Below are 12,237 nucleotides of genomic sequence, written 5' to 3' on the forward strand. Positions count from 1 at the left end.
TGGCAAAAAAGTCATATTTTGAAATTTTCCAACCCTACAAAAAATGTCATATTTTAAAATTATCCAACCCTAGCATCTGTTTGCCGTGCTGTCACTTTGGCTGATGCAATTGCAGTTTTTGAGCTAAATTAAAGTTATTTGCTGGCCGCCGAGTATTTATAAAGCGAAATCACAATGGACGCGGAAGACGTAAGTTATTTACCAACGCAGACAAACACTTTCCCCGCGAGAAATCCTGGCCTAGAATGCGAGTACATACGTATGTCTTCTACATGTGCGCACTGTATGTGTATGTGTATTTACATATTTTTGTATGAAAACTGCGAAAAATGAGGTTATGTTGGCCTAATCCGGATTTTAACACCGATTTTTTATTTAATTTTGCAGGGTTTTGATCCCACTTTGCTGAAAAAGAAGAAGAAGAAGAAGACCACCTTCGATCTGGACGCTGCATTGGGTCTGGAAGACGATACCAAGAAGGAGGATCCCCTGGATGAGGCGTCGGCGGATGCAGGTGCCGCTGAGCTGGAGGACAATCTAGATCTAGAGAGCTTTGGCAAAAAGAAGAAAAAGAAGAAGAAGCCGTTCAACATGGATGATATCGAGGCGGCAGTGCCGAGCTTCGGAGGCGAGGATGCGACAGCGGCTACGGAGGAGCCCGAGGAGGAGGAGATCAATCTGGACATGGACTTTTCGATGGCCAAAAAGAAGAAGAAGAGCAAGAAGAAGGATCTGGATGAGCTGTTTGCCGACAAATTGGACGATGACAAAGGCGAGGACAAAGAAAACGGTATGATGACTAATTGTGTTTCATTAACTTTTCGAAGGTTTCATAATTTGTATAACAATTCGAGATATTTATGTATCGTATTTAACTCTTTTTCAGTGGAAGACAATAGTTCAACCTGGGCTGGTTCCGATCGTGACTACACATATGACGAGTTGCTGAAGCGTGTCTTCGAAATCATTCTCGACAAGAATCCGGACATGGCCGCCGGTCGCAAGCCCAAGTTCGTGATGCGTCCGCCCCAGGTGCTGCGCGTCGGTACCAAGAAGACCTCCTTTGCCAACTTCATGGACATTGCGAAAACGCTGCATCGCCTGCCCAAGCATCTGCTCGACTTTTTGCTGGCCGAGTTGGGTACGAGCGGCTCCATGGACGGCAACCAGCAGCTGATTATTAAGGGACGCTTCCAGCCCAAACAGATCGAGAACGTGCTTCGCCGCTACATCAAGGAGTATGTCACCTGTCACACCTGCCGCTCCCCTGAGACGATACTGCAGAAGGACACGCGTCTGTTCTTCCTGCAGTGCGAGTCGTGCGGTTCCCGTTGTTCGGTAGCCAGCATCAAGTCAGGTTTCCAGGCTGTCACCGGCAAACGTGCCGCCATTCGAGCAAAAACAACCTAAATTCTCCTTATTTAACAAAATGCTTGATTTTTTATTACCAGTAAAATTTCAATACAAAAAACGTTTATTTGTTTGTTGCAACTTGCGTTGTACTCTTGTAGTCGTGATGCCAGCTTAACAGGTGATCGGCAAAGGCAATTTCTTGTTTCCGAGATGAGCCGCTGTCTATAAGGAAGGAATAGGCATCCAGGCCCATCTTTCCTCTGAAGAGAGTCGGTCTGCCGCGCAAAAACAAACTGTGGCCCCTCGTTATGGCTCCAGGATCTATGTACTCCGTTGCAGCCCCCAGCAGGCGGATCAAGCTCTGGGCAATGGGTTTATAGCGTTCGGAAGAGGCCAGTGATGTGGCTTCTGCGTGGAGGCAAGCAACAATTTGCTTTTTTGCCTGGCCCTTGCTTATACTTGCCTCCAGAAATCCGGTGCTGTCATCGATATGGTATTTGTTGAAGGCCGTGTTGTGCGTTCCATATCCAGACACAAAAGCGTAAACAATGCAGGTGCGAAAATGAATCGGATCGGAGTTGGTATTTGCATTATAAGTTATAAAAACATCTGGCGTTTCAGGATCCTGAGTTGCCCGTAGAATGTGAGCTATAGTCAGGGGTATATCTTCGTGAATTTTCGGACCCGACTTGGCAGAATCGGTTGTTTGGATATCATGTTGCTTCTTACGAATGATAAAATTGTCTACCCGATCCTCGACATCAAAAAAGCTTATGTTTGGATCCATAACTAAAATCAAAACAAGTCGTTTATATCAAAATCATGTACACAAAGTTGGGGGACTATATTATTTACTCAATTGTTTATTCCTTTAAAATAACATTTATTGTTGCGCCTGTTTTTGATTATCTCTGTCTATCGATAACTTTTCTTATCGGCTGCTCTTTCATGGGCAGAACTAAAGGGGGTTGAATGCGTAAGCCTCATAAAATATTTTATAAATCCTTTTTAAAAAATTATTATAGGTTATTAAAATAATTATTATTACTTGATATTTTAATATTATTTATTTCATAACCAAAAAAATGTAACCCCCTTTTACTGACTCACGAAATTTTGACTACGCCCTGTGTATATAGGTTAAATAAATTTCTAGATAAAGTTGAATACCTTCCACCATTAATAAACATTTAACTTAGTAAAATATAATCATAAACGAACAAAGAAAATAATATTAATTGTCTATTTCACCACAAATCTAAATTCTTTGTGAAACAGCAGCAAGTTGGCAGCCCCGTTTTACGCAGCCCTGGGTGTTTCGAGTTGCGAGTCTTGTGAAATTACGAAAAAGTACACTTTGTGCAAAAGCAAACGATCAGATCGAACAAACTATTTGTCGACGGTGTCCTTGGAATGTCTGGTGGTCCATCCATTACGCTTAAAAGCCAACCCATCGATGGTAACAACACCGGGAATGCTGCAGCGGCTCAGCAGCAGCAGCAGAGTGCGAATGGCGCAGCATCTGGATCCTCTGCCGCCGCCGCTGCTGCTGGCAGTCAAGGCCAGAATCATGGCAACGGCGGAGGAGTAGGCGGCGGCGCGAGTGCTCCGGCGGAGGGTACACGGCAGAATAGCCTTCAGCGCATCCAGCAACGAAAGCAGAAGGTATTCAACCTACCTGTGGCCCAGAAACTGGCCAAGCTCTCGATGTACTCGTCCTGCCAGTCGGAAGGATGCCGTTGCACGGGCTGGAAAACTCCTCAGGAGAACCGTCATCGCGACGTGGAGTCCTCCTACTGTCCGGAGTTCAACGAGGAGTGTCGCAACTCTAGCTGCCGCCACTCCTTGCGAACCCACATCGCCCATCTGGACAATATCTCCAGCTCCAGCATGGACGAGCTGCTGGGTGCCATCATCGACATGGAGAACCTGTTCATGTCCATGCAGCGCGTTGAGGATGAGGACACCAAGAAGGTCTACCTGTATCTCTTTCGATTGCTGCGTCAGTGCGTCCTGACTCGCCAGCAAGCTGTGATCCGCGGTCCCCTGGGGGATCCTCCATTCGAGTCGCCCTGCATCACCAAGGCGGTGCTGTCGCTGGTCTTCTACAAGTACAACCACCTCAATCCGACTGAACTGCAAACCATGACCGAGGTGGCCAAGACTTTCCTCAACTTCCTGAATCACTACAACTTTGAATCGCCGTCGACGAGGCGGGGAGATCTCACCCACGAGGATGCCTCTAACTACAAGATCAACTACACCCGCTGGCTGGTCTTCTGCCATGTGCCCGCCTTCTGCAACTCCCTGCGTCAGTTTGAAACGTCCCTGGTCTTTGGGCGCACACTGCTGAGAACCGTGTTCCAGTACATGTCCCAGCAGCTGAAGAAGAAGTGCATCTCGGAGCGGGATCGTTTCCCCGAGGACAAGCGGTCGATCATCACGCAAATGCCCAAGTTCCTGGAGGCTCTGCGGGCCGAGCTGCTAAAGGACGATTCGCCGATCTGGGATCCCAACTACCGCCCGCCCAACTCGTTTGTCATCCAGCAGCGGAAAAGGCATCAGGAAGTAGCGCCCGCAGTAGCTCCCGGGGGGATTGTGGCGTCCGTGGGTAGCGCCAAACGTGCCAGTGTGGGCGAACCTCTACACAAGAGGATCAAGAAGGAGCCGACGGATCGTTCCATCAGGTTGGTTATCATGAAAGTCTTCCTTTGATTTCCATTCTAATAAGTTACATTTAGCGAGAACTTGGACGACCTGCCGACGGATGTGGTGATGCGCGCCATGAAATCGGTGTCCGAGTCGAAAACCACCAACAAAGCCGAGATACTGTTCCCGGTAAATGTATCCCGCGACGAGAACGTGAAGGCGGAGGAGCAAAAGCGAGCCATCGAGTTCCATGTGGTGGGCAACTCGCTAACCAAGCCGGTGGATAAGCAGACGGTTCTCTGGCTCCTGGGTCTGCAGCTGGTGTTTGCCTATCAGCTGCCGGAGATGCCGCGGGAGTACATCAGTCAGTTGGTGTTCGATACCAAGCACAAAACCCTGGCGCTTATCAAGGAAAATCAACCCATTGGTGGCATATGCTTCCGTCCGTTTCCCTCGCAGGGATTCACAGAGATCGTCTTCTGTGCCGTGACCATGTCGGAGCAGGTGAAGGGCTATGGCACGCATCTGATGAACCACCTGAAGGACTACAGCATTCAGCGTGGGATCAAGCACCTGTTGACCTTCGCCGACTGCGATGCCATTGGATACTTTAAGAAGCAGGGATTCTCCAAGGACATCAAGCTGGCGCGCCCAGTCTACGCGGGTTACATCAAGGAGTACGATAGCGCCACTTTGATGCATTGCGAGCTGCATCCCAGTATCGTGAATACACAATTCATAGCGGGTTAGTTGTGGCCATCAAAAGGTACTGCCGGACATATTTTACACTGAGTTTTCGCCTTTTCCAGTGATACGTAATCAGAGCGAGATCCTGAAGGAGCTGATAGCACAACGGCACAATGAAGTGCAGAAGGTTAGACCCGGATTGACGTGCTTCAAGGAGGGCCTGCCCTCCATTCCCGTTGAGTCGATTCCCGGCCTCCGGGAGATTGGCTGGAAGCCACAAATGCGTCCGGCACGATCGGCCCGACCCCTGGAGGAATCCTCCGATCCAGAGAAACTGGCCACATCATTTGCTTCCGTTCTGCAATCGGTGCGCCAGCACAACACGGCATGGCCCTTCCTGCGTCCGGTGACGGCGGCCGAGGTGCCAGACTACTACGATCACATCAAGTATCCAATGGACCTGAAGACGATGGGCGAGCGCTTGAAGAAGGGCTATTACCAAACGCGTCGCCTGTTTATGGCCGACATGGCCCGCATCTTTTCCAACTGTCGGTTCTATAACTCACCCGACACTGAGTATTATCGCTGTGCCAACTCCCTGGAGCGCTATTTCCAGACCAAAATGCGCGAGCTGGGGCTGTGGGACAAATGATGCAGCGATTCCGAGGAGCTTTGTATAAAACCGAATATTTAATCTTCTTCACTTAACCGGAGAGCGTTATTTCTCTTATATTTATTTTAGAGTTTCCTTCCAACCAAAAGACACTTGTGTGAATTGCATGAATTCTGGATTTATATATTGTTCTGAAGAGACACCCCTATATCGAGCTCTTTGTCAGTCTTATTTATTTAGACGACGGGCTAGATTAAGCTAGATCTTTAAAAAGTAAAATAAACTTTAACTTTATCATCTAATATGTACTGTTACTAATGGAATTGTTTGAAATAATATCGGAAATTTTATATTACAGTTTTTTGAGGGGTATAAAACTGTTAGTCAGAAGTTTGCAGAAGCGTTGCAAGGACCCTATAAAGTATATATATATATATAAAATCTAATACTATTTCCCATTTTCCATATAATTATATATATATAACTATATAATTTAACTTAGAAAATGGGAAATAGTATCAGATTTTAATTGTTCCTTTGCAGAATGTGCTAATTTTAGTTAGAAGCTTGCAACGCAGTAAAGGACCCTATAACTCATATACATTCTTGGTAAGTATAAAAATCGATATTTCCATGTTCGAGAAAAAAGTAGCTTCTTTTTTATTTTATAAGGTATAAATCCCAACACAGAAAATTATCCGAATTGAAACAAGTTCTTTTTGACTTAGTTTTAATCGGTTTTAAATTATGCCCCCCGATCCAATTGAGGACTTCATTGGTACTTGCTTCGGCTCCCCGAATTTAGCTTTCTTTTTCGTATCGACTTTTTATGCTGATATACATACAGCTCAAATTTTTACTTGTTTTTAACATATTTTGTTAAAAAAGAGTGCAATGTGGCTGTGCTAATTCCATAAAATCTATAACAGATTTACAATATTTCCCGCCCAACCAAAAAACTCCAATTTGGTTAGTTGATTTTTTTTTTTTTTTGTAACCTCTACATTTTTGTATTCTTAACTCTTTATTTCACTTTTGATTTCCTACATTCATTGTTGGTTTTGCATGCGTTTAAAGTTAAAGGATCTCTCTTTGCTTTCGTTTGGTTTTAGTAAACACGTTTGTTGTTCAATAATGTCGAGTTGTTATATAAAATTATAGTTTTATTTAATATTAGGGGTCGGGGGGAGTTAAATCGAATTGCTAGGTCATTATACAAAGGCTTTTTCATGCATCATACAGTGTACGCACATGTCCCATACGGATATCGCGACTGCATGGCCAAAATGTTACAATGAAAATGTTAACCGTAGTTGCTGCTTCTTGTTGAATTTCAATTATATTTTATTACATGGTTATTAAGTTGGGTTTTAATTTCAATACGTGGTAGTCTTTACAATTTTGCCTTGTTTAATCCATGATTTAATTTCGTTTTTTTTAACCCGATAATTGCGTATTTATATATACATATACATACATATGTAGAGCTAATCAGGGGTGAGCATATATATGTGGAGAGATATACATATTACATACAATTACATACATAATTTATGATTACATTATATTGAAATGTGTGTGGGTAGCTGCTCCTCGGCTCCTCCTGCAACTGATTCTGAGTGCTTACGTTTGCTATGCCCGGTTTTGTGCTGATTTTTAATACAAATATAAAGGATAACAAACAGAATATCTAAAATCAGGCTCAAGGACTTGCGACTGGAAACATATAAGTATGCCTGCTCACACTTCATACATCATTTACTTGGTTTCAAGGCCGCTGCGACTCCAATCTCAATCTTTACTTCGTGAACATCGCGATAAGTATAAATTCCATTGCAGGCGATTTGAAAATAATGTGTGTGTGTAAGCCCAACCGAGATCAAAAATGTAAGTTTACTTAGCTATTTCAAATGGATATTTTTCTGGTTAATTTTAAAATAATAATGATAAGCATGCTACTGGTTATTATCTTGGAAACTCTTCTCATCTATTCCCTTCTGTTCTGTTCTATTCACTCTTCAGCTGGGCTGGGGATTGACTTTTTACAATTGTGCAATATTCCAACAAGCGCACTTTGCTGCTGCTGATTTTATTATAATTTCATATTTAAAATTTCTTAAATAATATATATTGTTGTTAAATGCTAGTGTAAAACGTATCGGATGAATCTGGTCGATGTTTCACGACGCCCACATGAAATGTAGAATTATGTGAATGAGTTTCTGTCTATTTCTGGTTTCATTCAAATAAAAACATGTGAACTGCGGCTTTATTAAAGTTTTGTTTGGGAATTCCATGGATTTAGTTTTTGCTCCAGTAATTTCATTATTTTTATCGACTCTCCTCCGCGATTTCTTCGTGTTCTGCCTTTTTTTTTTTGTAACTTTTCATAATCTTATGCTTACTGTATGTTTTTTTCACATCTATTACTAAATATATAATGTAATGCATGTTGCAGGCGTGCTGTTATCTTCTTTCGTTATCGTTATCATAACTGTGCTGTTGTTCTGCTCAGCGAAAGGCTGTTGGAACCAGCCATTTACACAAAAACCTAACAGATGGCCGGTTCACAAGTCGCTAATCGCACAAAGGCGAGCGTTAATCGCCACCAAAACAACACATGGCGAGCGGTGGTGAGCGCGCGCGCAGGACGTCGTGAGAATTGCTAAAACTAAGTTTAATTATACAAATATATTTTTATATGCCGTTAGATCCATAACTCGAAATTCCTGATAATATAAGAGCCTGTGTGTCGTCGATCGGTCGGTCGGTTGATTGGGTTTGCATCGAATAACTAGCTTTGCGATGATGAATAGGATATTATTTACTTTCGGCTTATCCTCCTCGATTCGTTTCCATCAATTGTTGGTTGGTATTTAAAGTGGTTCTCCACTGGCTGGGCGGCACTATTGAGCTGCAATTGTAAACAAGGGATTCTAGGCAAACATTCGCGCCCACGAAAAAACGAGCTAATAGTTGTTACTCACAGACTGCCGCCACCTGTTGCGTCTGCTCTGGCAAGAGGGACGTCGACTTTGACGTCGCGGTTGTTGCATTAGAGGTGGAGTCCGTGGCGTTGGACCCAGAACCGGCAGCATTGTTGGCCGCCTTCAATGCTGCAGCCGTGTTGGCAGCATTGCCATTGGTAATGTTTGGCTGGCCGTTGCCTCCACGACCGTTGCCGCCGCCGCCTCCGCCATTGTTGCGATTGTTGCTCCTGTTGCGATAGTTGCCGCCGCCTCCCATGCGGTTGTAGTTGTTCCGATTGTAGCCTTGCGCTCCGCCATAGCCGGAGTTCATGCCGCCGTTGCCCGCTCCCATGTTGCCATTGTTGTAGTAATGGTTGCGCCCGCGATAGCTGCCACGTCGGGTGGAGGACACTCCAAAGGTCTCCGTGTTCAACTTGCGCTCCTGGCGCCAATCGTTCTTCTTGTTCTTGCTGCGATCCTGGGCAGCCTCGCACGAGATGTTGTCAAAGAACGATTTGGTCTTGTCATAGCACACATGGACATCATCCTCCTCGGGCTCATGCTCGCCAGCGCCAGTCTCATTGCCAGAGTCATCCTTCTTGTCGGTCTCGCCATTCAACTGAAATCGAAATGAGATCCAAATTGTAGGATTAACATGGAAGACTTTATCTTAGATATAATGTGATAGCAAAAGGAATACATTTATCAAGGAAATGAATTACTCTCTTGTGCCTTTTTGACTTTAATTAGTTTTAAGCTATTAATATAATATTTTATCCGAGACTAGCATTATGATACCACTAAATGAGTCAAGCTACAATATTAATATTAACAATATACATTTGTACAACTAAAAACAATCAGTATTTGGAAAGGATAAGAAATATGTGTGCTTTACTTACTGTTGGGGCGCCCTCAAGCTTTTCTTCACCCACCTGCTCATTGGTTGCAGTTGTTGTGGTTGTTGCCGTCGAGTTGCTGGTGACCGACTTGTTGGTGGTGGCATCATCGGCCACCTTGAGCTTCGCCAGCTGGGAGCGGAGTTCTTCAAACTTGTTGTTGGCTTGCTCGAAATCAAAGTCGCCCTCAAACTTAATCTTGTTGCGCGGCTTGTTTTGATTGGCCGACTGAGGACGATAGTTCTGCAACATAATACAATTTATTAAAGTAAAACAATCTGATAGCGATGTTTGTTTCGTGGGAAATATTTACCTGATTGGGACGCATTGGACCCCGGGATCCCATTCCGCGATTACGCATCATCATGTTGTTCGTATTTTGGCCATTGCCGCCGCGGTGCATGTTCCAGGCTCCATTGCCACCATTTCCTCCTCCGCCGCCGTTTCCACCTCGCTGTTGCTGCTGCTGCTGTTGCATTCCATTACCGCCTCCGCGATTGCGCTGATTGTTGTTATAGTTGTTGTTGTAGTTATTATCCATCTGACGGCCGGAATCGCGACGATCCCGCTGCTGTTGGTGCTGGTTGTAGAAGTCGTTTCCACTACCGCCACCTCGCTGTTGCTGCTGCATATTGTTGCTGTTGGACCCGCCGCGTTGCTGCTGCGCCTGCTGATGATGCTGCTGGTGGTTCTGGCGCTTATGACCTGCATCGCGCCCGTTGCCACCACCCTGAGCAGCGTTCTGTTGCTGGTGCAGCTGCTGCTGCTGGGTCAGCTCGGCCGTCGGACTGACAATCAGGCTGATGGGCGTCGTGGAACGCGAGGCTCCGGCCAGCATGTCTAGAACGGAAACTATACACATATAGAGGACGCAACGAGAAGAAAAAATAATGCGTGCAATCACAGGTAAGTATTATTTAAAGGTATGATACATTTTTACGAAATTATAGCTTTTAAAATAAAAATTTGGAAATTATTACTTAGTATAAAAATATGTTTGCAAGAACAAGATAAGAAAGACCTTAAGTTAGGAAAATTAAGATTAGATTCCTTATTAAATAATATAAAAAATAAATAAGATAAAAGAAACAAAACTCACTTGGCTGCTTCTGCTGGGGCTTCTGCTGCTGCTGGTTGCCGCCAATGTGCATGAAGGGTCCACTACCCGGGGCTCCCGAGCCTGGTGCTAGCGATCCGCCGCCAGAGTTGCCAACCATGTTGGCCAGATTGGGGCCACCGAGGTTTCCAAACGGATTTCCATTGCCGTATCCAGGGCCGCCAGGAGCTCCGGAGCCACCACTACCACCACCGACGCCCGGCATAGACGGGGCGCCATGCGGGGGCTGCTGCGGCGGCACTTGCTGCTGTTGCTGCTGCTGCTGGGGAGGCGCGTTCATTCCGCTGGGCATTGGAAAGTGTTGCGGCATAACCTGGGGCGGGCCATTCTGGAGCTGCGCCTGCATGATCGCCGGGTCATTGTGGTGCGGCAACGTATGGTTGTTGACGACGCGAATGTCCTTGATGTCCGATCCCCGGAAGAGTATGTAGTCATAGATCTGAGACTGCGGCGCTATCTGGAACTGGGTATCCCGATCCTCCGTACCGAAGGAGCGCACTAGATAGATAAGCGGGAGAACATGGTTAGTTCCGTGCAAAAGTCCATTTTGCATAAATACATATTCAATTTAAGGTTAGACCGCCGCGTTTCCTATTTAACCTCAACGCGGCCGGGAATGGATGAGAGACGGAAAGAGAAACGCATGTTTTGCCGGTATTCGTGAGTTCTACTTTGCATCCATCCCCACAGGGCACTGACACCCGTAACGGTAGCCGCACGTCCCGTTATCTGGCGCCAAATCGAAATTGTTTTTGCAAGTAGACGTTCCGTTCCAAACAACTTGCAATAATGGTGTGGGTGTGTGTATGTGTGCCATGTAAAATGCAAAAGCAACACTGTACAACAACAACAATAGCGAGCGAGACAAAAACAGGGCCAAAGCCAACATGACAAACAAAAAGCATAAGTGAGAGCGCGAGAGACAGGAGGATAAAGAGAGAGCGAGACAGCGGGCGGCACTGCACTCTCAAATTACTGTAAAAACTAACAAGAGGTACGAATAAAAAAAAAAAAATGTGGACAAGAGAACGAACGCAAGAGAAATTGGAAGATTTCGTATTCTTCCATTTTCTTTTTCGATGAACCGTTTTTTACAGCGATTTTTGGCGCAGATTACGGCACCTATATCCCATATATATAGAGTTGAGGGGGCGGAAAAGCAATTACGTGGGAGAAATTCGGGGGACTTACCACTCGACAGAGCGATGGTGCACTCCTGCGGATCCACGGTGTACAGGCGGCCCTCATACCTGATGTCCGCCTTGGAAATAAGGCTGATTTTTGAGCCCAACTCCGGCAATCCCCCGCTCATCTTGGTTATGTTTCACTGTACCTCACTCACTCCGAAATGCAAACTATTATTATTAGGTGTTTGCCAACAGCGCGCGGCGTACCAATTGTTCACAAATTTCTGGCAAAAGCAAACAATTGTAGCGAGCGCGACGACAACGATTTCTCGATGGTTTCAGCCTCTCCACTACTTCTCTTCTCTTCTGTTCGCTTTTCTTTTCGGTTTTTTCTCGGTTCTCACACGCAATTACTTTCAGGTTTCAGGGCGATTTTGCGGCCAATCGCCTATTGGCCAAGCTCGCTATATTCTCCTTCGTTTTTGCACAGGTGTGCCAAACTCTTTTCCAATGTCTGTGGTGCAGCACACACGGCCTTAAATGTGAAAATTTGCAATTTTCGACGCACAAATCTTTTCTTCGTCCGTCTGCGAAAACCTACCCGTCGAAAATGAACGATTTTTAGCGAGTGCCGCGATGGTATCGATGGTTTAGCAGGCTCTAGGCTGGAGCTGCCGCGTTGGTCATTTTATAGCTGGTTTCAGCTTTTAAGTTTCGCAATTAGTATAATTTCCTTTTTCAATTTAATTGATTCAAGTGATTTATTGTGATTTAGTGCATAATCTGGCTTTCGAATTTCCCAAATTCCCCAATAATAATCCAA

The 12,237-nt window shown here is 45.2% G+C and overlaps 4 protein-coding genes across 11 annotated transcripts; 2 read left to right on the top strand and 2 right to left on the bottom strand.

The window, feature by feature from the left end:
• Window positions 1-31: 31 nt before the first annotated feature.
• Window positions 32-1,430, top strand: eIF2beta (eukaryotic translation initiation factor 2 subunit beta). Its single transcript, XM_017160982.3, has 3 exons — window positions 32-189; window positions 388-790; window positions 887-1,430. Exons 1-3 carry the CDS (start codon window positions 175-177, stop codon window positions 1,408-1,410), a joined length of 942 nt encoding a protein of 313 aa, XP_017016471.1. The 5' UTR covers window positions 32-174; the 3' UTR covers window positions 1,411-1,430.
• ver (verrocchio) lies at window positions 1,412-2,313 on the bottom strand. Its single transcript, XM_017160984.3, has 2 exons — window positions 2,209-2,313; window positions 1,412-2,142 (listed from the first exon to the last, which is right to left on the bottom strand). The coding sequence occupies exon 2, from the start codon at window positions 2,138-2,140 to the stop codon at window positions 1,475-1,477; it is 666 nt and encodes a 221-aa protein (XP_017016473.1). The 5' UTR covers window positions 2,141-2,142; window positions 2,209-2,313; the 3' UTR covers window positions 1,412-1,474.
• Window positions 2,314-2,527: 214 nt separating this feature from the next.
• On the top strand, window positions 2,528-5,604 carry Gcn5 (Gcn5 acetyltransferase). The gene is made up of 3 exons (XM_017160956.3): window positions 2,528-4,040; window positions 4,095-4,747; window positions 4,812-5,604. The coding sequence occupies exons 1-3, from the start codon at window positions 2,767-2,769 to the stop codon at window positions 5,339-5,341; spliced, it is 2,457 nt and encodes an 818-aa protein (XP_017016445.1). The 5' UTR covers window positions 2,528-2,766; the 3' UTR covers window positions 5,342-5,604.
• A 672-nt stretch (window positions 5,605-6,276) lies between these two features.
• Window positions 6,277-12,039, bottom strand: tral (trailer hitch). 8 transcript variants are annotated; one of them, XM_017160908.3, is made up of 6 exons: window positions 11,479-12,039; window positions 10,270-10,785; window positions 9,484-10,010; window positions 9,174-9,413; window positions 8,290-8,890; window positions 6,277-8,216 (listed from the first exon to the last, which is right to left on the bottom strand). In XM_017160908.3, exons 1-6 carry the CDS (start codon window positions 11,597-11,599, stop codon window positions 8,209-8,211), a joined length of 2,013 nt encoding a protein of 670 aa, XP_017016397.1. In that variant the 5' UTR covers window positions 11,600-12,039; the 3' UTR covers window positions 6,277-8,208. The 8 variants fall into 8 exon arrangements, with proteins under 8 accessions (XP_017016397.1, XP_017016398.1, XP_017016394.1 ...); XM_017160909.3 differs by having other exon boundaries at window positions 9,207-9,413; window positions 9,484-10,022; window positions 11,479-12,038; XM_017160905.3 differs by having other exon boundaries at window positions 9,484-10,022; window positions 11,479-12,038.
• Between the last annotated feature and the right edge of the window lie 198 nt (window positions 12,040-12,237).

This window comes from Drosophila kikkawai, chromosome 3L, assembly GCF_030179895.1.
Source record: "Drosophila kikkawai strain 14028-0561.14 chromosome 3L, DkikHiC1v2, whole genome shotgun sequence".
NCBI lineage: Eukaryota > Metazoa > Arthropoda > Insecta > Diptera > Drosophilidae > Drosophila > Drosophila kikkawai.